Raw genomic sequence first — 27,253 nt, 5'->3', positions numbered from 1 at the left:
CGTAACGGTCAACTAGCGTGTTACGACAGTAAGTCACGTTTACGGATACCATACAAACGAATGGGGAGAGCCATAAACCGACACCTACCTGTCGCAAAATATTACGCGTCTTCTCTTATAAAACAGCATTTTTTCGTAGCAGACACAATACATAGTTAATTCCAAAGGATTTTTTAGATGTTTTGTCACAAAATAATTTAATTAAGCACATTGAAGCATCACCTCGATAGACATCTATCAAAAAAACGGCCTTTGGTCTCCTCGCCAGTGTACCGCTCATAGAATGTCTATAGAACCGCCGCGAATACATTGTGATATAAACATAGTAAAAGGGCTCTGGGAGGGGACGCAAGCAGCGCAGAACCCGGATGCTGATGCTGCTCGTGTCGGATGAGAGTGAGAGAGAGCTAGAAAATAGAGAAAGGCCTCAGTAACAGAGGGAGTGATACCCTGCAGAACCGACTCTTGAATACAAGGCAACCACACTTAACGGATTAAAGCCAAGTAGTTTCACGCGACTGTAACACAAAGTCGAGATTGAGAGGATGACTCCACGCGCGGTAGCCGAGGTGACGGGAGGAGAGCGAGAGAAGATGCTGTGATATGCACATAGCCAGCGCGAGAGGGAGGGAGGGGGAGAGGAGGCTCCGACGCTAGTTAAAGATGCTTGTTTTTTGACCAGGAATGTGTTCTGCACAAATAAAGCAAGGGATTTCTGCAAAAAGAAGAAAAAAAAACCTCACTACGTATAGCGTACAGCGATGAAATGTACACTTGTTTGGGACGCGCGCGGTGGATTAATTGCTGGAAGTGATTGAAGACACTGAGGCTTTTCCTTCGCGAAAGGGTGGCTGTTTTCTCCCTTACTGTTCTCCAATATTTCCGGATGTGAGGCCTGGAATAAATCGTAGGACGATCATCCTTGACATAAACACTCTGACTCAAATCAAAGACGAAACACTGAATGCTGCTGACGCCTTATTGACAAAAGAGGGAGAATATGCACTTAAATTAGAAAAATATGTTTAAACAAGATGTGCGGTTGTTTCGCAGAATGGATACGGCAAAGTTTTTCACAAATAGGTCACTTCCAGTTTGATGATAACGGTAGGCTACATGAATATCCTGTTTTAAAGATACCGGATAATATAAACCGATGACTTAACCAGTCTGTCTAATATTCTTATTGTCTTTAGCTGTCACAGTCATTGTGCATCATAGCTGTTCGTAGCGTTTTCTCAAAACGCTTTTGTGAATTAGTCACAAAATATAGTATTAATCGTGGCCCCCTCCAACAACTATCACAGGCCCTTTAAACCGCAATAACAGCTGTAATCAGGGTATAGGCCTGGCTTGACACACAACCCTATTGTTTTGTTTTTATTTTATTCTCGCAAACGGAAAATGTTACCGATTGATTTCCATCAGATGTTTGGGAGTAGGCCACGGCAGTGACATCACGCCTCAGCATCCCTGTGTCATCGCTCGCCGTCTGTGATGTCTGTACGGCGGAGCTATTACGTGAGCAGGACAGATTCCCGTGGATACACTTTGAAAACACACTGATTTACCCCATACTGAGAAATAAACGCGCATTTGAACGAAATGTCCAGTAAGGAGCTGTCGGGGAGTCAAGCAGCTCAGTATGTCGGGCCCTACCGACTGGAAAAGACGCTGGGGAAGGGCCAGACAGGTAAGAGCATTTCCTATTTGGGATATTATTGGGACACACTGAAATACTTTCTGCTGCACTTCACGCGTCTTATTAAAGAATGAATGTATTGAACGGTTGATTATAATCAAAGCTGCTCGTGTGTGTGTGCAGTGGAATTTTGGGAAATTAATTATTTTAAATTATTTATTTTCTCGGAGGTTTTTTGGGGGTCTTTTATGGTAGTTATTGTTATTGTCCTCTTTCAAAGCCTGGATGTGCTGTGTTGTTTATTTTGAAATTTTGATACTGGAAAAAAAAAAAAAAAAAAAAAAAAAAAATATATATATATATATATATATATATATATATATATATATATATATATATATATATATATAGTAAATTTATGGTAAAATGTACAGTAAAAAATACGGTGATCAGGCTTTACGGGGTATTTTTTTGATGGCTGTTTGTTTTACAGTTCACCACTGTTTATATTATTGATGTACTAACCTTCTGGAACTATAAAAGTCTGCTTTTCACTTTAACATGTATTGTTAGGGAATATTCCGGGTTCAAAACAAGTTAATCTCAGTCGACAGCATTTGTGGCATATGTTGTTTTGTGTTGATTATTACAAAAATAATTTCGACTCGTTGCTTCAATTCCTAAAAAAAAGAAGCAAAAATGGAGATGAGGCACTTACAATGGAAATGAATGAGGCCAATTTTTTGGAGAATTTAAAGGAGCATTTTTTCCTGATTTAAAAAGTTTTACTTCAAAAGAAATTAATTGTAATTTTGAAACATATGTATAAAATCATGACCACTCACATTAAAATAAAGACTCCAGTCTTATCAGTAACCTTATAAAAGCTTTTTTATTCTACATGGAGAGGGTCCACACATGGGGGCTGCCATGTTAAGATCACATGACCAGCCAAATACTACTGGCTTAATCTCAGCAACCGTCCTGTTATTTGACACTTTCATTCATTGTTTAAAGTATTCATGGCTGACTGTGAATATTAAATTTCTACAATGGCATCTGAAACTGAAAATTATTGATTTCAAATTATGCTGCATCCAAGCCCTAGAAGTCATTGTAAGTCCAAGATGACACAAAGAAAAAAGTTACTGAAGACAGAAATGTGAAGCATATAATTTTATGAAAGCACTTACATTAATTGTTCTGTTAAAACTCATGTATTATTTGAGTTGTAAAGTTGTTTAAATATTTATTTTTACAATCGTTTTTAGAGTTTTAGGGTTTGTTGACATTACATCGTCATGGTAACAAAGTTGTAAAATTGGCTATAACTTTACACAGAAAAGGCTAGTGAGTGATTTGATCACACTTACACTTAAATACTTTTGAAATAGTGAGTATTTTAATGTTTACAGATTGGCCCTGTTCACTTGCATTGTCTCACTGAAATCCATTTTTTGCTTTTTTTAAAGAAAGGAGGGGCAAGTCAGAATTCATTTTTTGTGGTAATCAATATTATGCAACAAATGTTGATTGAGCTTAAAGGTGCTGTAAGTGATTTTTTCATGAAAAGGTATGCAAAAAATGTTCCTACTCCCTGAAAGATATTAATGAAATAAGTGTCATAAGATGTCTCACCGGTCTCTGTGACAACACTAGACTGTCAACAGGAAATAAAAATGTGACCTGTCAATAATTTTGCACATTCTCATAGTTTTGTAGTTGCAGGGAATTATTGAGACTTTCTGCCATTTTTATGCAATGCTGTTTATAACAGTTGTCAGTTGAGGGCGCTATTTTGCTGCTGTTGATTTAGACAACCATTTCTGCAAGATGTTAGTCTCAATAAAGCCCATTTGGTATCTTTGGAGTGCAGGGTTTTAGAAAGAGAGGTCTTGGCTAATTCAACGGCTCAGTCTCGTGGAAGTAGAATGGCTGAAATCGCTTACAGCATCTTTAACTTGTATTGAGCATGGAATATTCCTTTAATCACCGTTGCAATTACAAAAGGCCACATAATAAATTAAAGTTCATCAAGTGTACTAAAACAATGCAATAAACATTAACTAAACTACATAAAACACCAAAAACCCCAATGTACATAACTGATATTAAAAATAAGAAGAAACATAACTATTCCCATAAAATATAATGAAATGTGATGGGTCATGCAGGGACTTCTGGGAATGCCCGATTATTGTTTTTCACCATCATTTTAACAATAGGTTACAGTAAAAGTACATGTTTTCTCTAGTTAAATATAATATACATTTTTACCATTAATTATATGGTAAAATAACACTTTTAAAATCTAAAAAACAATATTTTACTGTAAAATGTAATGTATTTTCATGTTTAATATATTTTCATTTTTTATCATTTATGTAACTGTAAGGTAATTTTTTGCAAAAGTGATACATATCTATATACATTAAGAAGTGGACTTTTTTATGGCAAGTAATACTGTAGACAGTGACCATTAATGATTTATGTGATTGTCTATATGGACAGTAAATGTAGTTTTTATTATTTTAGTGTGCATAAGTCAAAAGTGTTGTCGATAGACTTGAATATTGAGTATGTGATTTGTAAATTGACCTTGATTGCATTAAATTGTGCAGGGAAGTCTGAATGTTGCAGATATCCGTCATCTACTTTTCAGTTTATACAGGCCTATCTCATCTGGCCTAAACGGTCCTGTGTAGACCTGTAAGATCTTATGAAAGTGGTTTTGGGGATATTTAATGTGACATATTGAGCCCTACACACACGAATACTGAAGTCAGTATGATAAGATAATTAGAGGATGATTGTAAAGCTTCATTATTAAAAGACTTTATTTCAATTTCTGCAGCACATAGCATTAATTTCATATGTTATTCTATTTTGCTGTAATGTTGCTCTCTTTTGAAATGCATTTAATGTCTGTCTGTGTTCCTGTTACAGGTCTGGTGAAGTTAGGAGTTCATTGTATTACAGGACAGAAAGTGGCCATAAAGATAGTTAACAGAGAAAAGCTATCGGAGTCTGTTCTTATGAAAGTACGTTTTGCATACTTTGTACGAAGACAGAAAACAGCAATGAATTTACTACTGAAGCTTTACATTTTGTTTTTTCAGTCAGTTCCTGGTTATCAGCAATTTTTTTTATTTGCAATAGCTTTCCAATTACACTGCTGCAAAACCCAAACTGATTTATTAACCACAGTTTATGCTGTAGCTTACCAAATGTTCTGTGCTAATAGAAATGTGAGGCTTGCCCTGCTAAGTCATTTTTGTCCATGTGTGCTGTTGATTGTCTACCCTTCTAATTCAAAATAATTCTTAATCAGGATACAATAAGTTCATGCATTGCTTGGTGTTTTCCTACATCAGTTATTCCTTTTGTCTCTTCAACTCTGTTTCAATATTCCTCACTCTCCCCATTCCTGCAGGTGGAGAGAGAGATAGCTATTCTTAAACTAATAGAGCACCCTCATGTCCTTAAACTGCATGATGTGTACGAGAATAACAAATATCTGTAAGTACTGCTCTGTTTCTCCACACATCTGAAGCATGTCTGGTCATGTCTTGTCTAGACTCACATTCTGCATTCTCTAGAAGTGTATTTGTGTGTACCATTTCATTTATATCCAGCTCTGTGCATGTGTTTAATAAATACATTTCTCTTGCCCTCTCTCAGGTATCTAGTGCTGGAGCACGTATCTGGTGGGGAGCTATTCGACTACCTTGTAAAAAAAGGCAGACTGACCCCTAAAGAGGCCAGAAAGTTCTTCAGACAAATCATATCTGCTCTGGACTTCTGTCACAACCACTCTATATGGTAAAAGTTTATTTTTATTTATGTTTTATTTGATGCATGCACGTATTTCCCTATAAATGATGAAAAGAATACTGTAGCAATTTTTTCAAAGTATTATAACAATGATATTGTTAATGTCATAATGCATCATTATGCTGTGATACAAGTACTGGTGACTAATTGCTTAATGGATTGTTTTCACTGGACAAGATTCTGACACAGGACATTTGCTTTGATTTAAAACATACTATTTATATATAAAGATGGTACTTTAGTTCTTATTGTTGCTGTAATTTGAGACTATTTTGCATTATAAATTGTATATATTAGATATAGATTGCATTAAGGTGGTGGCTCTGTGGTTAGCACTGTTGCCTCACAGCAAGAAGGTCCTGGATTTGAGTCCTGGATCAACTGGGCCTTTCTGTGTGGAGTTTGCATGTTCTCCCTGTGTTTGTGTGGGTTTCCTCTGGGTGCTCTGGTTTTCCCCACAAGTCCAAAAACATGCAGGTTAAGTGAATTGGAGACTCTAAATTGCCCCATAGGTGTGAGTGAGAGTCCCCCAGCCACTGGGGGTTGCATCTGGCATAAAACCTGTGCCAAGTCAAATATGTGGATCACGGATGGTCTGCTGTGATGACTCTTAACAGGAGCAGCCAAAAGAAGAAGATGTAGATTGCAATAAGGCTGTCAAATTCCAAATTAATATTTTCATTGAATTTAAAGCTGAAGTATATAATTTTAGCAGTAATAGTGCCACCGAATGGAATTGCAATGTTTTCGAAACAGCTTTCTGAATACGCCACCTGCCGTTGGTCAAACAAAAAGATAGCCCCGCCCCAAGTCATGCCATTGGTTTAGTAGTTATGTGGGTCTAAATGGCTTTCTCAAAACAAACAGAGGAATTTTCAAAGTGCCACAGAGACACAGTGTTTACAGTTTTCAAGAAAATTCACCTCTGTATGACTAACTTATAGTTGTCTCTGCATATTAAGCTGGGATAGAAGTATTTTAACACAAACAAGGTTACATACTTATACTTTAAGATAAAAATGCACATTCAAATACTAAATCTGAAGCATTTTTCGCCTTTGTTTTACTTTTTACTTAACATCTGAGAACATGAACCAACTAAATTATTATTATTATTATTATTTTTAACAGCCAGGAATGTTCTTTGCAATAATATAAAATGGTGCTGTAATATTTATATGTATTCATTGCACCTTCTTGTGGACAATCACCCTGTCTACAACAGACGCGAGCGGTGCGGCACTAAATGGCCATTTTGCACTGCATGCCTGGCGCTACTCCTGCCAACAAGACAAATAAACGATTTAGAACATTCATTTTGATGCATCCAGTGTAGACACCCTCAAGCCGTTGTGGTGGTATGTGACAAAACATCGCTTGCATTCGCTGTTGACAGGGTGTCAAGGTGTTGCGACATTGCTCGCATCCAGTGTAGACAGCCTCAAGCCATTACATTGCTATGTGACGCAACATCGCTGAAGTCTGGTGTAGACAAGGTGTCAAGGCGTTGCGACATCGCTCGCATCCAGTGTAGACAGCCTCAAGCTGTTGCGGTGCTATGCAACGCGACATCGCTTACGTCCACTGTAGACACTCTAGGCATTGCAACATTGCTTGCATCCAGTGTAGACAAAATGTGTCTACACTGCCCTTGATTGAAATGCCCTTGGTTTATTTTCACTGACTGCCTTCCTTTTTTTCCTCAGCCACAGAGATCTAAAGCCTGAAAACCTCCTGCTGGATGAGAAGAATAATATCAGAATTGCAGACTTTGGCATGGCCTCCCTACAGGTTGGGGACAGCCTGCTGGAGACCAGCTGTGGGTCAGTACTGTGTAAATGTGTGTGGAATGCGATGTTAATCAAGATGAAGTGTTAATGCTCTGTGTCATGTATCTGCAGATCACCCCATTATGCATGTCCTGAGGTCATCAGGGTAAGTCTGCATAGGATAAGCACCATATGCTTTAACATAGATCACACAGATTTGATAAGTCTCTTAGACTGAAATTTTACAAAAATCAGCCAGTGTTTTTATATTTACTTTGTCACAGGGAGAGAAATATGATGGACGCAGGGCAGATGTATGGAGCTGTGGGGTTATTCTTTTTGCTCTGCTGGTGGTAAGAAGAATGCTCTCTCGTTCATCTATCATTTTAAAACTTATTTTAATATGTTGCATCATGTTAGAAAATTAGGGGCTAGGTTGTGTTTAATGTCTAAAAACCACCACTAGTTGTAGGGATATGTCAGCTCTAATGCTTACCTGAATGAGAACACCTGTCTCTTGCACTCAGAAATGTGTGTAAATTGTAATATCTCACCCTATAGGGGGCATTGCCCTTTGACCATGATAACCTGCGTCAGTTGCTGGAGAAGGTGAAGAGTGGAGTATTTCACATGCCTCACTTCATTCCTCCAGACTGCCAGGCTCTCCTCCGTGGCATGATTGAGGTCAGCCCTGAGAAACGCCTCACGGTAGGCAACACACACACACACACCTGTGCTCCCTCACAAACATCAAACAGCTTATGCTACAAGCACTTAGTCCATATATACCAATTCAGTCAGGCTAATCCCATACAGTGCACTGCCAAAACATTAAAATACAAGTAAATATACAGGGTTCCCACAGTCATGGCAAACCTGGAAATATCAGGAAATTTTATCATTGTGATTTCCAGATGTGGAAAAGTCATGGAAATGAATAAAATCTTAAATGGAAAATTTATATAGCAAACACAACATTTTCTACTGGTAACCTCTGCTCTAAAATATTTCGCTGGTGAGAAATCTTTCTTTATGATTTTTAAAAATCTTTATCCAGTAATCATGATTGACTGGAAAATTTATTGAAATTCATTGGTCATAAGTATGTATTTATATTAATTCTGATTTTGTTTGTTACATTTCTCAGTTAGAAGATATACAGAAGCACCCCTGGTATCAGTAAGTATCATCTGAAGTATCTTTGTCATTAAAAAAAAATCATTAGTCTTTTGTTGTCTACTGCCCACCTATCTAGTTCTCATCGATGTGTTTATTTATTTGTCTTTCTGTCTCAGAGGGGGAAGGAATGAGCCCTGTCCAGAGCGGCCACCCCCGAGGCGTGTGTGTGTGAAGAGGATTTTGTCGCTTACAGATCTGGACCCTGATGTTCTGGAGAGCATGCATTCCCTGGGCTGTTTCAGAGACCGTGTCAAACTCACCAGAGATCTGCAGTGTGAAGAGTGAGTCTGAACATTTACATGACAGTCATGTTTGCCATTATGGCCAAACTTGTTCAAATCACTTTTGATTCAGAAAAGAACAGTGCACAAAAACAGCATTTCATGTGGTAGCTAAATGTTCAAACAAGATAAAACTGCTAGTGTAAGACCTTAAAGGTACATGAAGTAATTTTTTTTCCAGAGTTTTACTCCTGAAAAAGTGAATGGTACATTGGACAAATATATTTAATGATGTTCACTCACATGAGGTAATCCTTATCATTTTGAGATCACGTGACCAGCTAAATATGTCTGACTTTATCACGGTAGCCCCCCCATTAACAAACACATTTGTTTGCGGAGTAACTTAATCATGGGTGACAAATATGCCTGCTAATAGGGTATTTCTACAATGGCATTTGTAACTGAAAATGTTGCTTTTGCATGATGCTGCATCCATGCCGACTGGTATGGTATAAAGTTGTCGGCATAGTGTATAGTATCAATATAGTATATAGGTAACAGTATAAAGTCCAGGACCACTGTTGTATTGGCTAGTGAAACATAAACAAAAGTATTACAAAATATACAAAATATTGCATATTAAAGGATTTGTTGTACTGTTTATATGTTTACATTTGTGTTGCATTATTTTTTACTTTTATAGGAATAATTCACCCAAAAATGAAAATTCACTTATCATTTATCCTCATGTCATCCCAGATGTTTATTACTTTCTTTCTTCTTTTAGAAGAATATTTCCACTCTGTAGGTCTATACAATGCAAGTGAATGGTGGCCAAAACTTTGAAGCTCCAAAAAGCAGCATAAGGCAGCAAAAGTCAGCATAAAAGTAATCCATCAGACTCCAGTGGTTTAATCAATGTCTTCTGAAGTGATCTAATTGATTTTGGGCGAGAACAGACCAAAATGTAACTTCTTGCCATTGCAGACTCTAAGCACGATCATGATTTCAAGCTTGATTACATTTTCTAGCGTATGACACATGCACAGAGTGTTAGATGGCTCTAGGAAGTGAAATCCAGCTTGAAATCATAAAAGCCAAGGAGACTGCTGATGTAAGGATTTATAGTGAAAAGGAGTTATATTTTTGTCTGTTCTCACCCTAAACTGATTGGATCACTTCAGGAGGTATGGATTAAACCACCTGTGTCTTATGGATTACTTTTCTGCAGCCTATATGTGCTTTTTGGAGCTTCAAAGTTCTGGTCACCATTCACTTGCATTTTAAGGACCTACAGAGCTGAGACAGTCTAAAAATCTTTGTGTTCAGCAGAAGAAAGAAAGTCTAACACATCTGGGATGGCATGAGGGTGAGTAAATGATGAGAGAAGTTTCATTTTTGGGTGAACTATTCCTTTAACTTCTTTTATCATCTCCTTCAATCTCTCTCCTCTCAGAGAAAACCAGGAGAAGTTGATCTACTATCTTTTGTTGGACAGGAAAGAGCGCTACCCAAGCTATGAAGATGAACATCTTCCACCCAGAAATGATATCGGTGAGCGTGTTTTTTGCGATTCAGGCCTGCGCGTGTTGCTATCACGTACAAAGCTAGTCATTGAATACCATGAGATTTGTTGGTAACCTAGCAACCAATTTGCTTTTTCAGACCTGAATGTAAGCCAGTTTCCTTAAAGGGTTCTAGGATGCCTCTAAGGCAAACTTCAGTAATTTGTAAATGTAACATATTGAGGACTTGTTCCCCAAAATAAACAGATCAAGACCAAACTTGGGACTAAAAATGGATTTCAAGGTGGAGGAACATCATCGTTAAGAGCTTGACAGGGGAGTTGGTCTACATTGTTGTTAGGACAGTGTAGCAAGTTGGAGAACAGGTGGTGCAGGTTTGATCACAGTAGGACTTCAGAATGTATGCAGAGGAAATAGAAACTATCTTTAAATGCTGGCTCTGTATATTTTGTCAATCTGGCATCAGTGCTGACATTATTCTCGACATTTTCCATTTACTGTACTTATTTTATGCACAGCTGGTGTGAAGTGGTTTATTGTTTTCAAAGGAATGTGTCTGTCTCACTAATGACACTGTAGTTACTGTCATTTCACTTCCATGTCATGACCTGTCTAGCACATGTTGTATGCAGGTACTATTTACTATTTGGCTTAGAAGCACTCTGTCTTTCATCAACACATTGAAAAGGATTTCTTTTTCAACTTCTATGCTAATTTCCCCTACTAACACTGTAATAAAGATATTGCACATTGCAGTTATATATATTTTATATACAGTGATGTATAAAAAAACAAACCTTAGATTCCATCTTGGATATAGTAAGGTTTGTCACCTGACTTGTACATAAAGTGTAAACAGGAGATGTTTGTGTTACAGTGGTGTGTATGTGTGTTATGCTGTTGTGGTTGTGTGATCAGATCCTCCCCGTAAGCGGGTGGACTCGCCCATGTTGACCCGTCATGGGCGCTGCCGGCCAGAGAGAAAGAGTCTGGAGGTACTGAGTGTGACAGAGCAGGGCTCTCCGACACCTCCCCGCAGAGCACTGGATACCTCTGCACATAGCCAGAGGTACATGCAAATTGTCCTTCATATAAAAGCCTAATGTACCACAGTTGTGATCTGTTCAACATAATGTACTTGTCAAAATATCTTCCAAAAAACGGGTAAGTAAAACTTGAAGAGTTTTGGTGTTGACTGAGCTAATAGAGGGGTTAAAGGGATATTTCACCCAAAAATAAAAATTCTGTCATCATTTACTCAAGTTCATGTTGTTCTAAACCTGTATGACATTCTATCTTCTGTGGAACACAAAAGGGTGATGTTAGGATGTTAGGAAGAATGTTAAGGACTGACACCCCCAGTCACCATGCACTTTCATTGCATTTTTTCCCATACAATGAAAGTGAATGATGACTGAGGTTATTAGTCCCTTATATTCTACCTAACAGCTCCTAATGTGTTTCACTGAAGAAAGAAAGTCATAGGGGTACTTACACGTACTTTGCCAGCTACCTAGAAACAATTGAGTTACCTTGGCATTGGCAAATAGACAATCCTGAGTCGCTACGTACTAAAGCCATTCCACCAGCACGTGCTGAGAAATCTGTGCAGAGAACGGTTTGTAATCGTGCTGTGCCGAACCGTGCTCAAGTGGAAATGCTACCGGAACCAATTCTCACCATGCTCAGAACTGTTCGGCCTGATGGTGGAAAAGCGGTTTAAGTAAATAACCATATCCAAGGTTCTAATCAAACTGAAAAACATTGAGACACACAATGCAACCATGATATACTGAGACATAAAGAGATGGTTGACTGGTATGTCCTATTGTTCTGGTAGGTCTCGCTCAGTTAGCGGAGCTTCAACCGGCCTCTCGTCCAGTCCCCTAAGCAGCCCGAGAGTAAGTTTCTCCACACCTTTCATTTACATTTACCATACAGTTATTGAGTATGTAGTTCTCACTGTGGAAATGTACCATGCTTGCCTTTGTTATCATGGTATAAACAGCAAAGTTGAATTGGAATCAGCTGCTCTTTTCATCTACCTCATACTGTCCTCATACTGGAGTCATTATTCACATCAAAGGTCTCTCAGCTCCAGACACACACATACATAATGGTCATGTCTATAACCGTATTGCTTAACTTGCATTTTGCACAATTAATTAATACCCTAATAATTAACACAATTGTTTACTAATTTACATTAGATGTCATAAGCCTCTCAAAGACCTATGCATAATTTTCCTAACTCTTCTTAGTTTAATTCTAATGTTAATAATCATATACCATAGCTTTCATTAACTCTCATTACCATTGCTGTGTCCATTTCTCCATCCCTCTTTTCCTCTCCATCCTTCTATACTTTTTCTTCCATTCTATCAGAGCCCAGTTTTCACTTTCAGCCAAACTGAGGTCACCTCTGCTTCCACCACCCAGTCCAAAGACCCCAAACCAGGAAGTTCCACCACAACCAGGGTGTCCCAACGTGCGCCTGACCAAAAAACCCAGACCTTACCCTCCAAAGCACCCTCAGAGCGTCCCCACCTGCAGACTATGAAGTCCCTCCCCCTGCAGACTCCCCCGTCTCCTTCCCCTTCCCCCTCTCCGCTCCTCTCCCCCATCCCTCGCTTCTTCTTCCCTACTCCTTCTGTCCTGAAGTCTGTCACTAAGACCATCTATCCTAACTCTGCCCATGTGTCGCAGGTTACCCCACAGGGTTCCCCACTCCCCACCCCTCTGGGGACCCCTGTGCACCATCCCCAGCACCCCCCTCCCACCCCGCCCTCCTCCTCCTCCTCTTCCTGCTCCTCACGAGCTGAAGGGGGTGGTGGTGTGGGTGGTGGTTCCCTCTCCCTAACCCCACCCTCCAGCCCTGGGGGAAGTGGTGGAATGGCTGCCAGTAGTTCTGCCCACTGGAGGACACGCCTAAACTCCTTCAAGAACAACCTGCTGGGTTCGCCACGCTTCCATCGCCGAAGACTTCAGGGTGAGAGAGGCATTATTCAATATCTTAAAGGGATAGTTCACCCAAAAATGTAATTATTTATTCACCCACATGCTGTCCCAACCCCATTTTACTTTCCTGCTTCTGTGGAACACAAAAGCAGAGTGTTAACCCTCAGTCACCATGAAAATACATGGTGACTGAGGCTAACATTCTGCCTAACATCTCCTTTTGTGTTCCACGAAAGTCACGGGGGTGAGTAAATGTTGGGTAATCTATCTCTTTAACATCAGTTGTTATTATTAAGTCAAAGATAATGTTAAATATGTCAATATTTTGTTTTAATAGTTCCTACGTCAGAGGACATGTCAAGTTTAACCCCAGAGTCCAGCCCAGAGTGAGTACTGATTGGAACAAATCTGTAAGAGAAGTGTTTGGGACACTCTTTATATTGAAACAAATATAGTATCTCAGACCAGGGAGCTCTACAAGGTGACTTTTGATTTCAAAATACTCAAATGTTCCTACAACAGCAAAGGGAAGCAGGTTGCACAAAATTCTGCTTGTGATTTGTGACAAAAGCTTAAAATTGTGCTTCTAAGGTCCTTCCAGCACCAAAAATCAAAACAAAAAACAGTTTATAAAAGACTATGCATGAATGCTACAAATATTCAGGAGATATTTGTGTTTAAAAGTCTTTAGAGAGTCACGTGATGCCATGCGAGGTTCGGACGTGTGAACGGCGAGCTCTACGCACTTTTCTAGTTTTAACATTATTAATATCATAAACTGGTGAGATTCGATACACTCTATTCCATAACTCTTCTAGGAGGACAATATGTCAAAGAATTCAATATCCTCTGGCTCTGGAGACATTAAAAGACATTATTACATTATGTGCTCAAGCTGACACCCCCCTGGAGGCTCCAAGCCGGGAGTCGATTTGGTCGGAGAAATGAGGGAAATTCGGCGAGAAATGTTGAACATATCGGCAATGCTGACGAAGGTCGTTGCTGACTTGGAGGATCTTGCTGTAATACGTCGATTGATCACTGCCATGGAGCCGAAATTCACTGAGGTGGTTACAAGAGTGGGGGATGTCGAGAAATGGATCGATTATCTGGAGTCATCGGAGAGGGAATTATCTGCTAATCCACTAGTGACCAAGGTGGATTTGGAGCATGTCTGGGAGAAGTTGGAAGACTTGGAGAACCGTAACCTGCGGAATAACATCTGTATTGTTGGAATTCCTGAGGCCGAAGAAGGCTCTTTCCGAGTCTGCTCGACATAACAGGCCATAAGCTGGAAATCGTGCAAGCTCACAGGGTTCCGGCTCGGTGATCCGCTGAGGGAGACAGGCCCCAATCAGTTCTGGCCAAATTTCTGAGATCATCCGACAAAGATCTTGTGTTATGTGAGGTGAGGAATAAAGGAAGGACCACAGCATTTTCTTGTTCCCAGACTTTGCAAATTCGACAAGAGGGAAACGTGATCGATTCAAGGAATGCAAGAAACTCTTACATCAACTTTCATGCTTTTCCACTGATGTTCCCGGCCAAATTGAGAATATATGCTAAGGATGGCCATAAAACATTCACGTGTCCCCAGCAAACGATGTCCTTCATAAAGTCAATGGAGTGAGTAAGTTATTTTGTGGTACTCACTTTGCAGCCGAGTGGACTGACTAACTGAACATTCACTTGACTGTCCGAGGAACTGAGTGCCTTTTTGTTTCTTTTTGTGCTGGTTCTGCCTAGCAGCTGGAGTTTGTTTTGTGAAGTAACACTCCTTTGGGACAGTTTGTGGATGAATCTGCACGTTCTTTGTGTTTATGCCTCCTATTGGCTGGAGTTTGTTTTGTGGAGTATTTCTTGCAAGTCATTGGAGTGATTAGTTCAAACTGAGTGCCTTTTTTTGTGCTTGTTCCGCCTAGGGGCTGGAGTTTCTGTTGTGGAGGAACACACCTTCAGGACAGTCATGTGGATGAATCTGCACATTCTTTGTGTTTATTCCGCCTATTGGCTGGAGTTTGTTTTAGAGATTATATTTTGTTGTGTAATTCTTTCTCACAAAATGTGTATAGAAACACCAGACTTGAGCAATCTGATAGCAAAGTTGTCACGGGGGCTTTCGTAGGCGTACATGGACTGTTTGAGTTTAGAGGGATGGACGCCAGTTGGCGCTGTCGTGCGCGGGGTTAATGTGCACGTTTTTCTTTTTTCTGTTTGTTTAGTTCGGGGGAAATTTGGGGTTTGATTGTTGCACTAATGTTGGAATGTGGTCTTTATAATTTTGCTTTTGACACACAATCTATTTTTTCTATTATGTCAAAATGTCAAATGTTAATATGAGTGGATTGTCTCTCTCCATGTGGAATGTGAATGGGTTGGGGTTATTTCTCTTCTTAAGCATAAGAAATATGATATAGTGTTTCTTCAAGAAATGCATCTTTTCCAACAGGAAGCTGAAAAATTTGGGAAGATATGGGGTGGACATGTTTTCTTTAGTGCTGGCTCAAATAAGAGCAGGGGAGTCATTACACTGAAAAGAAAGCATCTACAATTCAAATGTCTCAAACAGATTAAAGATAAATTAGGAAGAGTCATTATTGTTTTAGCAGAAATTCAGGGGCAAAATCTTATTTTGGCTAATATTTACGCACTTAATGCTGATGATCAGGGTTTTTTTATAGATCTTGAGGGGATGTTGCAAGCCGATGGCACCCATATTGGGAGGAGACTTTAATCTTTTGATGGACTCAGTCCTTGATCATAGTAAAGCAAAAGTGTGTAAGCCCCCTAGAGCAACACTGACGCTTCACAGGACGTGTAAAAATCTTAAAGATATTTGGAGACTTTTGAACCCATCTGGTAGAGACTATAAATTTTTTTCATCAGTCCATAAGTTTTATTCTAGAATAGATTTGTTTTTTTATATCTAAGTCCCTCATTTCATCTGTGTTGATTGCTCAATTGGAAACATTTTAGTCTTAGATCACACACCTGGTGAGTTTAGAGGTGTTGCCACATATGGAGAAAAGGAAATCATATAGTTGGCGATTTAATGTATCCCATTTGCAAAATCCTGAATTCCAACAAATGTTAAAGGCTGAAATCAATGTTTATATGGAGACCGACTGGTCCTCAGTATCCTCTGTGGGCGTGGCTTGGGAGGCACTTAAGGTGGTTCTTAGGGGCCGGATCATACAGTATGCCTCATTCACCAAAAAATCCATAGCACGAGAACTCGTGGAGTTGGAAGGGAATATTAAAAGCGCTGAGGCAGAGCTGAAGCGCCGAATGTCGTCTGATGGCCTTAGAGAACTAACCCAATTGAAATAAAGATATAATACTATTTTGTCGTGGAAGGTGGAGTCAGGCTTCCTAAGCAACCAATTGGCCCGGTTGCTAGGGTGGGTAGAGTCACTTTGGGTTAACCTTCTCATGGTCACTATAATGTGGTTCTCGCTCTCGGTGGGGCATGTGGTGAGTTGTGCGTGGATGCCACGGAGAATGGCGTGAGTCTCCACACGTGCTACGTCTCTGCAGTAACATGCTCAACAAGCCATGTGATAAGATGCACAGATTGATGGTCTCAGACGCGGAGGCAAATGAGATTCGTCTTCCGCCACCCGGATTGAGGCAAGTCAGTACGCCACCACAAGGACTTGGAGAGCATTGGGAATTGGGCATAACAAATTGGGGAGAAAAGTGGAGAAAAAAAAAAAAAGGAAAACAAGAAGAAAAAAATAGATTGGAAAGCTTCCGACAACCATGATGCAAGCCTGGATCAGTCTGATTCTTAAAAAGGACAAAGATCCAAGCGAGTGTAAGAGTTACAGTCCGATTTCCCTGATCCAGCTAGATGTTAAAATATTGTCAAAAATTTTGGCTAACCGATTAAGTAAAGTTATGACATCTCTTATACATATAGATCAGGTGGGGTTTATTCGGGCCGCAGCTCTTCTGATAACATTAAGCGTTTCATCAATATCGCTGCCATCTCACTTGATGCCGAAAAGGCATTTGATATGGTAGAATGTGATAATCTTTTTAAGATTTTGGAAATGTACGGGTTCGGGAATACTTTTATTAGACACCTGGTAGCGGCAGTACAAACGACTGGATTAATTTCAGAATATTTTACTCTAGATAGAGGCACCCGGCAGGGTTGCCCTCTTTCCCCATCATTGTTCTGTCTTGATTCTGTGTATATATGTTTTGCTTTTCTTTGTTTGATGTGTGATTCAATCAAAAAAAATTTTATCACAAAAATATTGTGCTTCTACAGTATCAACCTGACCCTATGATTCAGTGTGTGTTTGTATTGAAGATTTTTCAGCTTATTCAGCTGCTTTTCCCAGAACAAGTGAAATTCTAGGAATGAAGACAGATAAGCAATTAACGTACAGAGGTAGTATCATATGCACACTTGCAGAATTAGCCTTTGTATTTTCAAAGAAAATCGTTCTTTTGAAATTTATATATAACCAAATCACCAAAACAATTCATGATGTTTACACCACTGCGCATTACAAAACTTCTTAATATTTATCATCTGTGGAACCAAGAAACAATAACAATGTATTGTGTATTTGTATTTATTTGCATATATTTTTTGTAAGCCTCATCTTTACCTATTGCTGTAGGCTGGCGAAGAAGTCCTGGTTTGGAAATTTCATCAGTCTGGAGAGGGAAGAGCAGATTTTTGTGGTGATTAGAGACAAACCACTGAGCTCTATCAAGGCTGATATTGTCCACGCCTTTCTATCAGTTAGTATCTTTCCTTCCATTTTCTTTCCTTTCCTTTTCCATTTCCATTTCCATTTCCATTAAAATTCAAACTTTGAAACCATGCCTCTCTCCTCATCTTAGATTCCCTTCCCTTCCCTTCCCTTCCCTTTCCTTTCCTTTCCTTTCCTTTCCATTTCCATTAAAATTCAAACTTTGAAACCATGCCTCTCTCCTCATCTTAGATTCCTTCCCTTCCATTCCCTTTGTACTGAATTGAAATGTCTAATTGATTGCACGATCTGATATCTGCTATATGCAACTGCATTTGTTTTTGTTCCGGACTGGGCAACTGTCCACTGTTCATATGATTGTCTATATGACTGTTATGTTACTGTTCTTTATTGTTAAGCGTCCTTGAGCTCTGGAAAGGCGCTATATAAATTAAACATATTATTATTATTATTATTATTATTCCCTTCCCTTCCCTTTCCCCTTCTCCTTCCCCTTCAAATTCAAACTTTTAAACTGTGTGTCTCTCCTCCTCTTAGATTCCCTCCCTGAGTCACAGTGTGATCTCTCAGACAAGTTTCCGGGCAGAGTATAAGTCCTCTGGAGGTCCGTCTGTCTTCCAGAAGCCTGTTAAATTTCAGGTTGACATTGCCTTCTCTGAGGGAGAGAGAGAACGAGAGAGGGAGAGAGAGAGAGAACGGGAGGGAAAAAGGGAAACTGGCATCTACAGTGTCACCTTCACCTTATTATCAGGTATTTAAAGAAAGAGAGAGACTGTGTCAGTAAATGTTGTAATTTTTAAGAAAACTAATACTATAGAAGTACATAGAATTAATGCAGTGGCGTCTGTTTTGCAGGTCCTAGTCGCAGGTTTAAAAGAGTGGTGGAGACTATTCAGGCTCAACTTCTCAGTACACATGACCAGACCGGTGTGCAGACACTTGCAGGTGAATGCTCTACACCTACACTCAGTGTTGGGTGTTGTCAGATTACAGAGTAATTATTACTGAAATCTAATTACTTTTAGACACAAAAAGTAATGCATTACATTTTAAATTCTTGAATGTTATATGTAAATTAGCTCAGATTACAGTTACTGACTTCAGTGACTTGGGTTACAAATATTTCTACAAAAATATTATTTCTGTATAATACAGTTGTAGGAAATTAGTGGCAGAGAAAGAAGTGCCAGCATTCATCACCATTAATATGTAAGAATTTAATAATAGAACATTAATGTAATGGGCAGATTTAAATATACCCGTTATTATCCACCAAATTATGTACGGAAATTTGGTAGTATAAATGTACACGGTATGAATTAAAGTGCCCACGTACCTTCACCAATAATATGTAAGAAATTGTATAATGGAATTAGCCACGTTTGACCACCATTATAAAAAGGACAAATGACAAATGATAGATTAGAAATCTGAATAAAGATTCTCCACCATTTAAAATGTAATACAACAGGCTTGTTGTATCCGCTCACAATTTATATGTAAGGAATTAGCTTAATAAGAGAATTATGATTAATTCACTTATTGAAAGAATTACGGTATACGTCTAATCACTCTGCCACGCTAAGTTAATATGATGCGTCTGTTAACTATTTAGAGTAATACTATTCTCATGGCTATTGAAAACAATATCACAAATATGTTTAGATATGGTTTGATCTTCGTAGCGCAGATCTTTTAAAAAATCAAGTTATGAGATTATTTATCAAAATATACCACAGTCAAATTCCTTGAATACAAAAAAGACTTTATTGCTAATCTAAAACATCAAAGTAACTAACACATTCAGACAAACATAAACAACAGGTTGGTAAGTGAGCTGTAACAGAAGGTAAATGGAAATGATCTGTACAGCGAAAATTGAACTTTATGAAGTCTGTAGACAATGCCTTGAGAATCATCGATACTTCATTTAGTCTAACTCGATTTGCAATCAGGTTACTCAAATTATATTAAAGAGACACCAGCACTTTCAGGGAAAGTTTGGAGATGTACTTTAGTTTTCTTGCATTGCTTTGGTTCTTTGGCTCTTTGTAGAAAGTTCTGGTTGTTCTGTCGATGTTTTGGACCTCTGTTAAGATTGTGGATAGTTCGTTGCTGGAATGATATGGCTGGGCCTTCCGCAAAGAAGAGAAGTGAGGCCTTCCGCAAAGAAGACTCGCGACTCCCGTCACGTGCGTGAGTCGTTGAGCAGAGAGGGAGAAGAGCTTCCTCGGAACTTTGTGTTCCGAGCTTTCCTAGACTCTACATTGTGCGAAGTTAGCCGATGAAAGGCTAATAGCCCAGAGCCAAGAGGGCAGAGGCGGAAGAGACGAAGAGCAGAAGAGAACCAAAAAAGAAGAGCTTTCGTCCGGCTTTGTACTGTTGAGGTTGGCCGCACCCCAAATGTGTCTTGAGCCAATCAGAAGTGTCTTTTCTGATACCATCTGAAGGTGATTAATGAGTCTTTGTCTTTGAAGATTCTCAAAATAGGGCAATGTTTAATCATGACTTTTATATCTCGGATACAACTGAATATATCAAAAATTAATTAGCATAAACATTCCTGAAATGCAGAAAGAATCTCAACGATAGTAAACATGATGTGCTTTATCATGAATGGTTACGATTCTAGTAATATGACATGAATAAGACAGGATTAAAGATTATAATCATCAATTTGTCAGTTATAAGTGATTACAAATCACTACACATATTTTAAAGGATACATCAGGCTGCAATTATTTGTGTAAGATACATTTTTACTATCAAAAATAGACTGTGCGTTGTGCAGTGTAGAACAATACAATGAAGTCTTTTGATAGTGTTATAGCTCAGTGGTTCTCAAACGGTGTGCCGTGGCTCATTTGTGTACTGTGGGAAGTGGGCAGGTGTGCCGTGGAATTTGTCCTTACAACCTAAATAAACCTTTTCAAATATTCCATGAAATATGTGTGGTTCAAATGTTTTATATTTTAAAATATTTCACAGATACTATTTTAAAAATGAAATTTACCAAAGAAAATTAAGTAGGCTTAATCTAACAACCTAAATAGCCTAAAACAAAAAAAGCTGGAACTTCCTCCCTTTCGCTCTCTCCTTGCTCCATTGACAGTGTGATCTTGCTTACCGCATGCTTTTCAAGTAAACAGTACTGGTAGCAGCTAGTGAGCAAGCTAACTATGCTTAGCTAATAAGCCCAGCACCAATGATAGGTACCTAGTCCTAACAGCAGGTCAAAGAAGCGACCCCGAAACATCCTCTTCAACAAAGAGTGCGAGTCAAACTAGGGATGCACCGATCCAATACCTGGATCGGTCTCGACTCCAATACTGACGTTTTTAAATGGATCGGGTATCAGTCCGACGAGCCCGATACAAATCCGATACTGTGTGTTAGTCATGTTCGTTAAGCTCCAAAAGTGACATAAAAGAACCATAAAAACACCATTAAAGTAGTTCATATGACTCGTGCAGTGAATGGCTGAATCTGTTGACACACACACACACACACACACACACACACACACACACACACACACACACACACACACACACACACATACTCTCGTGGCTATTTTTAGCCTTCATGCGGTGCACAAAATTTAAGCGCTACTCACGTACAACATCTCAGATGTAGATGCTCATTAGTTCGATTCACTTATAATATGCATTTAGAACGGCACCGGAGGAGTATTTTACCAGAATTTGAATATGAAGCGAATTAAACTACTGTGAACTTGCCCACAAACAGACACATACAAGACTTCCTGAAGAGTTCAGAATGTCAAAATAAAAGCCAGAGGTTTTTAAAGTTAAATGTGCACAACTGAGAAATATTATTGTTATATTTAAAATTCTGAAAGTCAATAATAATAGAAATAATAATAATAATAATAATAATAATAATAATAATTTATTATTATTATTATTTGTTTACAAATTATAACAATATTTAAGTTGAATGGGTTCCAAAAAATAACTGTGAATGAAAAGTAAACTGATATCTTACAACTAAATTGAACAAAAACTTTTTTTGCAAAAAACAAACCAAAAAACTGCCTTCTTTTCTACTGAACACTTAGACTGGAATTACTGTTCATTTTGCCGCTACATTATCCAGTATATTAGTTAATAATGGTGTTTCTATAATAAGCTATACATTTATATTGAAATAATGTGTAGTTAGAGGTTTGTGTTTCTTTACATATTACAGAGTACCCCCAATTAGTTACACACAATAATGTAAAGATATTCTAATCTGACTGTGCAAAAAAAAAAAAAAAAACAACAACACTGGTATCGGATCTGGATCGGCCGATACTGAGATTTCAGATATCGGAATCGGATCTGAAGAGTTAAAAGTGGTATTGGTGCATCCCTAAGTCAAACTTCACTCGAGTTTGAGCCTAAAAAAATAAAAATATATATATGTGTGGATGGGTGACGCCGCTTCTCCACTACGCAAATGTCTCATTTGTAGAGAGAAGCTGGCGAACAATTCAATGGTACGCAGTAAGTTGAAACACCACTACAAAAAACAAAGCACACTTCATTTTTAAAGAAAGACACTGAGTACTTCAAATTATTGATGGGAAACAATATTAGACAATAATATTATGGAGTGTGTGTATGTGTGTGAAGTTGCCTTGTTGGCCTTAGGTTAGTGCTCTTAATGAAACTTTATGAAACATGTTGTATTGTTGGCTAAGTATCAATATATCATTTAAAAGCACTTAAATTATTTATTATATAATTAACAATAAAATCTTGTTTTGTTTTGCTAAAACTAGGAATGCACCGACCCGATACTGATATCGGTCCGATACTGACTCAAATAGCTGGATCGGGTATCTGTGACAATGGGGCCAATCTATTCAGTTCAATTCTATGTTATTCTACGCATGACATAGTACGCGCACGTAAAAATGTGCACGTACAATGTCATGCGTCAGCAGTGCCCTGGTAGACCCATACATTTTGCTAGAAGGAGAGCTAGCTAACATAGCATGGAGGGAGCTAACTACAGAGGGTCTGCAGTTTGGAGATATTTCACGCTTGCTATGCCAATATGTTCTATGGCTACTTGCAATATCTGGAAAGCCAATGTTTCGAGGGGTGGTGGTAACACTGCAAAATATAACACAACCACTTAATCAAGCACCTCCAGAAGCATCATGCTAAAGAACACGATGAGTTCAACCAAACAAAAAAAGTGGACGTTTTGAAGAATCAGTTAACTTTGTCAGATGCATTGCAAAGATGCGAGAAACTTCACAATTATTGTGTGAAAGTGACAAAAATAACAGAAAATGTTCTCGAATTCATTGTTCTAGATGAACAACCCCTGACAGTTGTTGAAAACGAGGGCTTCCGCTGGCTGATTGAACACTTGGAACCATGGTACAGTTTCCAGTCTCTTCCTCGCAGTGAGGAATATAGCTTATTAACACATTAACACTGGTTTTGGATCGGTACTCTGTATCGACTGATACCCAAAGCCCAGGTATCGGATCGGTATTTGGACTGAAAAAGTTGGATCGGTGCATCCCTAGTTAAAACATGGTTTTGAGTAGGGCTGGGCGATATATCGAAAATTCACTATATAATCATGATGATTTGGCTGATGATATAATATTAAGCAATATCATGAATATCGCGATGATTTTAATGTGCTTTTTATTTGGCCATTAAGTTTTATAAAAAGTGCATCAGTAGACTAATTTCACTATTCTGGGCAGCACAATTAATCAAAATAACACCAAAATGTCAATATGGACATATGTTATTATAAAATTGCAATGGGCTACGATAAAAGACAGATAAACATGGTCTGTGTGCGCTTCAGAATGGGTGACAGGCTGTGCTGTGCACCCGCAGAACTCATGCATGTTTGTAGCACTTTAAGAGCAGATCACATGCATTGTGAAAGTAATAAAGTACTGCATGTTCAAACATTCACACAATTCCAAACTTTAGTAACCGCTATAAATTATTATACAAATCTGCAAAGATGGCACAGTATCCACCTTATTTTGCAACGTGGAAGTAAGCAGTGGCTGCATTTCAGGCAAAAGCGACAAAGTTCCGCTTGGCATTGACTACAGTGTAAACCATTAGAAGGTTATGATATGATATGGAGAATTTTGTGATATGGGCTTATAAACTATTACACAACCACAGGATGAACAGCAGAATTATGGGCCAATGTCGGATAATTTTCTAACTTCAGCATTTATAGTAAAAGAGTAAGTAAATCATTCACATGTTGCTGTGTGTTGTTGTATTGAAGAGACAGTTATAAAATCTGCTTCTTTCTTTAGCGAGATCGTGACAATGCAGTCTTTCTTGTCTCCAAGTAAACCTCTGTTTATATGTACCTGCATAACCTCCGATGATGCCTTTATTTAATGTATTTATTTCCAAAGGCGATGTTTCATAAGCCATGCTGAATATGCCGAGATACGCATGTCTGTTTACTATGCACCGCTAAGAAAAAGAATGCTTTCTGACAAGAGAGTAAAATGTGTTTATTATTTTGCCAAGATGAAACAAGATGCAGTTTTGGTGCAAAGAATGTTGAAGCAGAATTTTACCAGCGGCTTTCATCTCTCTGCTGGTTGTGTAAAATTTGTGGAGGTGTGTCAGACAGCGAGGAGGACTGTCATGTCAGCACCTGATTTAATTCTTTCTGCCTGTGCAACAGTGTGTGATAAAGCGATGGCAAAATGTGATAAACGGTAAAACTATATGCACTCAAAACCAATGATTTTATGAAAATCGTAATTAATTATAATAATATGTGGACATTTATTGCCAGCCTGTAATATAAAGTAGCATAACGTAGTATTTTTGTATAGCTAAAATAGCTGGAAGTGGCTTATACCGGAAGTGGTCCACATTCAAGGTTGATAATGGCAGCGCCCTAGTTTCACTCAAAAATAAGGTGGATAACAGAAAAGGAGTGGACAACAGCGCTTTACCAGATGCGGTGCATTGTAAACTACACACTGCAAAATTTTGAAAGTGTCAAAATAAAAGCTCCATGTGAAGTGTCAAAATAAAATCTTCAGTGAAGTGACAAAATAAAAGCTTCAGGTGAAGGTGAAGTAAATAGGAAAGAAATATATCACTTTTAATTCAAACAAATCTAATCCTCAAAATAATTATGGTAATTCATTATTATAATAATACGTTTGACTGGGTCCCACAATAATAATTTAGTATCATGCAAAATTCAAAATGTTTTCAACAAATACAGTAAGTGGAGTAGTTTGTGCACACTTTGTTAATTTACAAAAAATATTTTTAGTAAAAATATATTAAGGTAAATAATGTTTTTTTTTATTTATTTTTTTTTTTTTATTAAGCTACTATTTGTATTGTATATCAAATATAAATATAAAAGTGTATATCAATGACAATGATTAGATCTCATTCTCCCTTGTGTTCATTTAGTGCAAAAATGTAGGGAAACATGCCCTTTTTATTTTTAAATAGATTTTTATTTAATGCCCTTAGAATATTGAATCTGCTTGGCTACAATGGTTGTTTGCATGAAATTATGGTTCCTCTGATAAAAAAAAAAAAATAATAATTTTTGTGCCCTTTCAGAGTGTCATAGAAAGTAACATAAAAGTAATTAGTAATGTGATTACTTTTCCAATAAAATAATCAGTAATCTGATTCAAATTTTAGAGTAGTTAGTCATTTGTAATGGATTACTTTTTTAAATGTAACTTCCCCAACACTGCCTACACTACTACCCAGACACAAATTTCAAGAAAAGATAATAGATAGAATTCTGTAGTACATTTTAGCACAAAACGCTCTCCCCAACCTGTTGTTTTCTAAACTTGTTTTTACAGATGAGAAGAATGGGCTTTCATCCCGCCCACCCAGCACACCAACCCGTCAGAACTCTCGTCGCTCGGAGGGGGGGGGTGATCGCAGTGAGCGGGCAGAACGAGGAGAGCGAGGAGAAGGGAGCAGTATTGGGGGCAGTGGGAGTGTTCTACAAAGGAAAGGGTCTGGCAAGGATAAAACCCGCCTCCTTTCCTCAAATGGAACCCAGTCTCAGCCCTAAGTGAACTCTTCAGAATATCTGTAGTGGGCACAATAAGCCCTTCCCCTGTTTTCCCCCTAGACACGACTCCCTCATAGACGATCTGCACAGTAAATAACAACAGGTATACTCAGCCCAGATTCTCACATTACTAGCGGAAACCCTGTGGTCCAGCTGTAACAGTTAGATAGTCAGGAGTCTATCCACATGAAAGTGTTCTTACTCCTTGACGTGCAAATAATCAACTGAAGAAAAACTAAACTTCCAGAGACGATGAAATCACAAATCTTTCTTAGGAGCAATGGATTCTAAATGTGAAAACAAGGTATACAGCTCAATGTAAACCCCAGCTATAAATAATTTTGTTCAGCAACAAGGAGTTTGACATCCATGGTCATACCCAGTAATCTAATGACAACAAACTGTCTATGCAGACAAGCTTATGGAGGAACAAACAGCAAGTGGGACAGGAAAGAATCTTCATCATCATCATTGACATCATCACTGTTATCATCATTCTAATGAGCAATGATCCATCTGAAAATCCATAAGAATATCACAATGAGTTGTTTAAGATAGTGAAAAGGAAACTGAAAGTTGTTAATTCTTAACACCACATGGAGAACAAAAAGGTATATTAAAAAGGAATAAAAAATAGTGGAATCTACATTTGATAACCCTAGGATGCTACTTGAAGTAGTCAAAGTCCTTTGTGGCTATACTTTCATGAGTTAAGCACAGATTATGCCTTCTACCTGGAAAAAACTAGTGCGATGTTTAGTGTTGGAAGATATGGGCTACTTTAAACACTAATCATTCATACTCATGTTGTAGATCCTGAACTGTGATATTTTGTAGGTCCAAAACTATTTGACAAAATCAGTAGTTTCAGAAACGTAGGCTAGAGATGCCCACTGGAAGATGCTTACTCATTGGTCTGTTGTAAGTCATCGCAGTTCTCAGAGATTCTCAAATTCACTCCCCCACTTACTAAGCAGGGCACAGAGAAATGAAGAGACATCAAGAATCCTATGACATGTTAATACAGAAACCGGAGGAACAAGATAGCCAGAGTCAAACTCTCTAGTGTCATACAAAGAAGCAAGGAGAGGAAAAGAATCTTAAAGGCCTCTACCCTAATGTGATGTTTGGTAGAATTTCCCAAATGAATGGAAGTCAAAAAGTCATTTTGGTTTCCACTTTTATACTTATATTTTTGAGATGAGGTGTGAAATGTTTGCCATCAACAAAATGTAAAAAACAAAACAAAAAACAAACAAAAAACAAACAAAAAACAAAACAAAACAAAAAACAAACAAACAAACAA

The 27,253-nt window shown here is 38.3% G+C and overlaps 1 protein-coding gene across 3 annotated transcripts; it reads left to right on the top strand.

Moving 5' to 3' along the window:
* The first annotated feature begins 357 nt into the window (after nucleotides 1-357).
* Nucleotides 358-27,253, top strand: brsk1b (BR serine/threonine kinase 1b). 3 transcript variants are annotated; one of them, XM_051716864.1, is made up of 20 exons: nucleotides 358-1,107; nucleotides 1,429-1,693; nucleotides 4,589-4,683; nucleotides 5,076-5,161; nucleotides 5,324-5,464; nucleotides 7,183-7,299; nucleotides 7,378-7,411; nucleotides 7,530-7,598; nucleotides 7,807-7,953; nucleotides 8,393-8,424; nucleotides 8,541-8,705; nucleotides 10,105-10,202; nucleotides 11,093-11,243; nucleotides 12,015-12,075; nucleotides 12,560-13,163; nucleotides 13,470-13,518; nucleotides 17,770-17,893; nucleotides 18,403-18,616; nucleotides 18,721-18,810; nucleotides 25,730-27,253. In XM_051716864.1, exons 2-20 carry the CDS (start codon nucleotides 1,606-1,608, stop codon nucleotides 25,945-25,947), a joined length of 2,583 nt encoding a protein of 860 aa, XP_051572824.1. In that variant the 5' UTR covers nucleotides 358-1,107; nucleotides 1,429-1,605; the 3' UTR covers nucleotides 25,948-27,253. The 3 variants fall into 3 exon arrangements, with proteins under 3 accessions (XP_051572824.1, XP_051572823.1, XP_051572825.1); XM_051716863.1 differs by having other exon boundaries at nucleotides 358-1,693; XM_051716865.1 differs by having other exon boundaries at nucleotides 361-1,693; nucleotides 12,881-13,163.

The sequence above is a fragment of the Myxocyprinus asiaticus genome, chromosome 14 (genome assembly GCF_019703515.2).
Source record: "Myxocyprinus asiaticus isolate MX2 ecotype Aquarium Trade chromosome 14, UBuf_Myxa_2, whole genome shotgun sequence".
Lineage (NCBI taxonomy): Eukaryota > Metazoa > Chordata > Actinopteri > Cypriniformes > Catostomidae > Myxocyprinus > Myxocyprinus asiaticus.
This window is presented reverse-complemented; position numbering and strand designations above follow the sequence as displayed.

Coding starts and splice junctions, on each gene's coding strand:
- brsk1b (XM_051716864.1), top strand. CDS start 1,606: ATGTCCAGTAAGGAGCTGTCGGGGAGTCAAGCAGCTCAGTATGTCGGG. Junction 1,694..4,588: donor GCTGGGGAAGGGCCAGACAG/GTAAGAGCATTT, acceptor TTCCTGTTACAG/GTCTGGTGAAGTTAGGAGTT. Junction 13,519..17,769: donor ACCCCAGAGTCCAGCCCAGA/GTGAGTACTGAT, acceptor CTATTGCTGTAG/GCTGGCGAAGAAGTCCTGGT.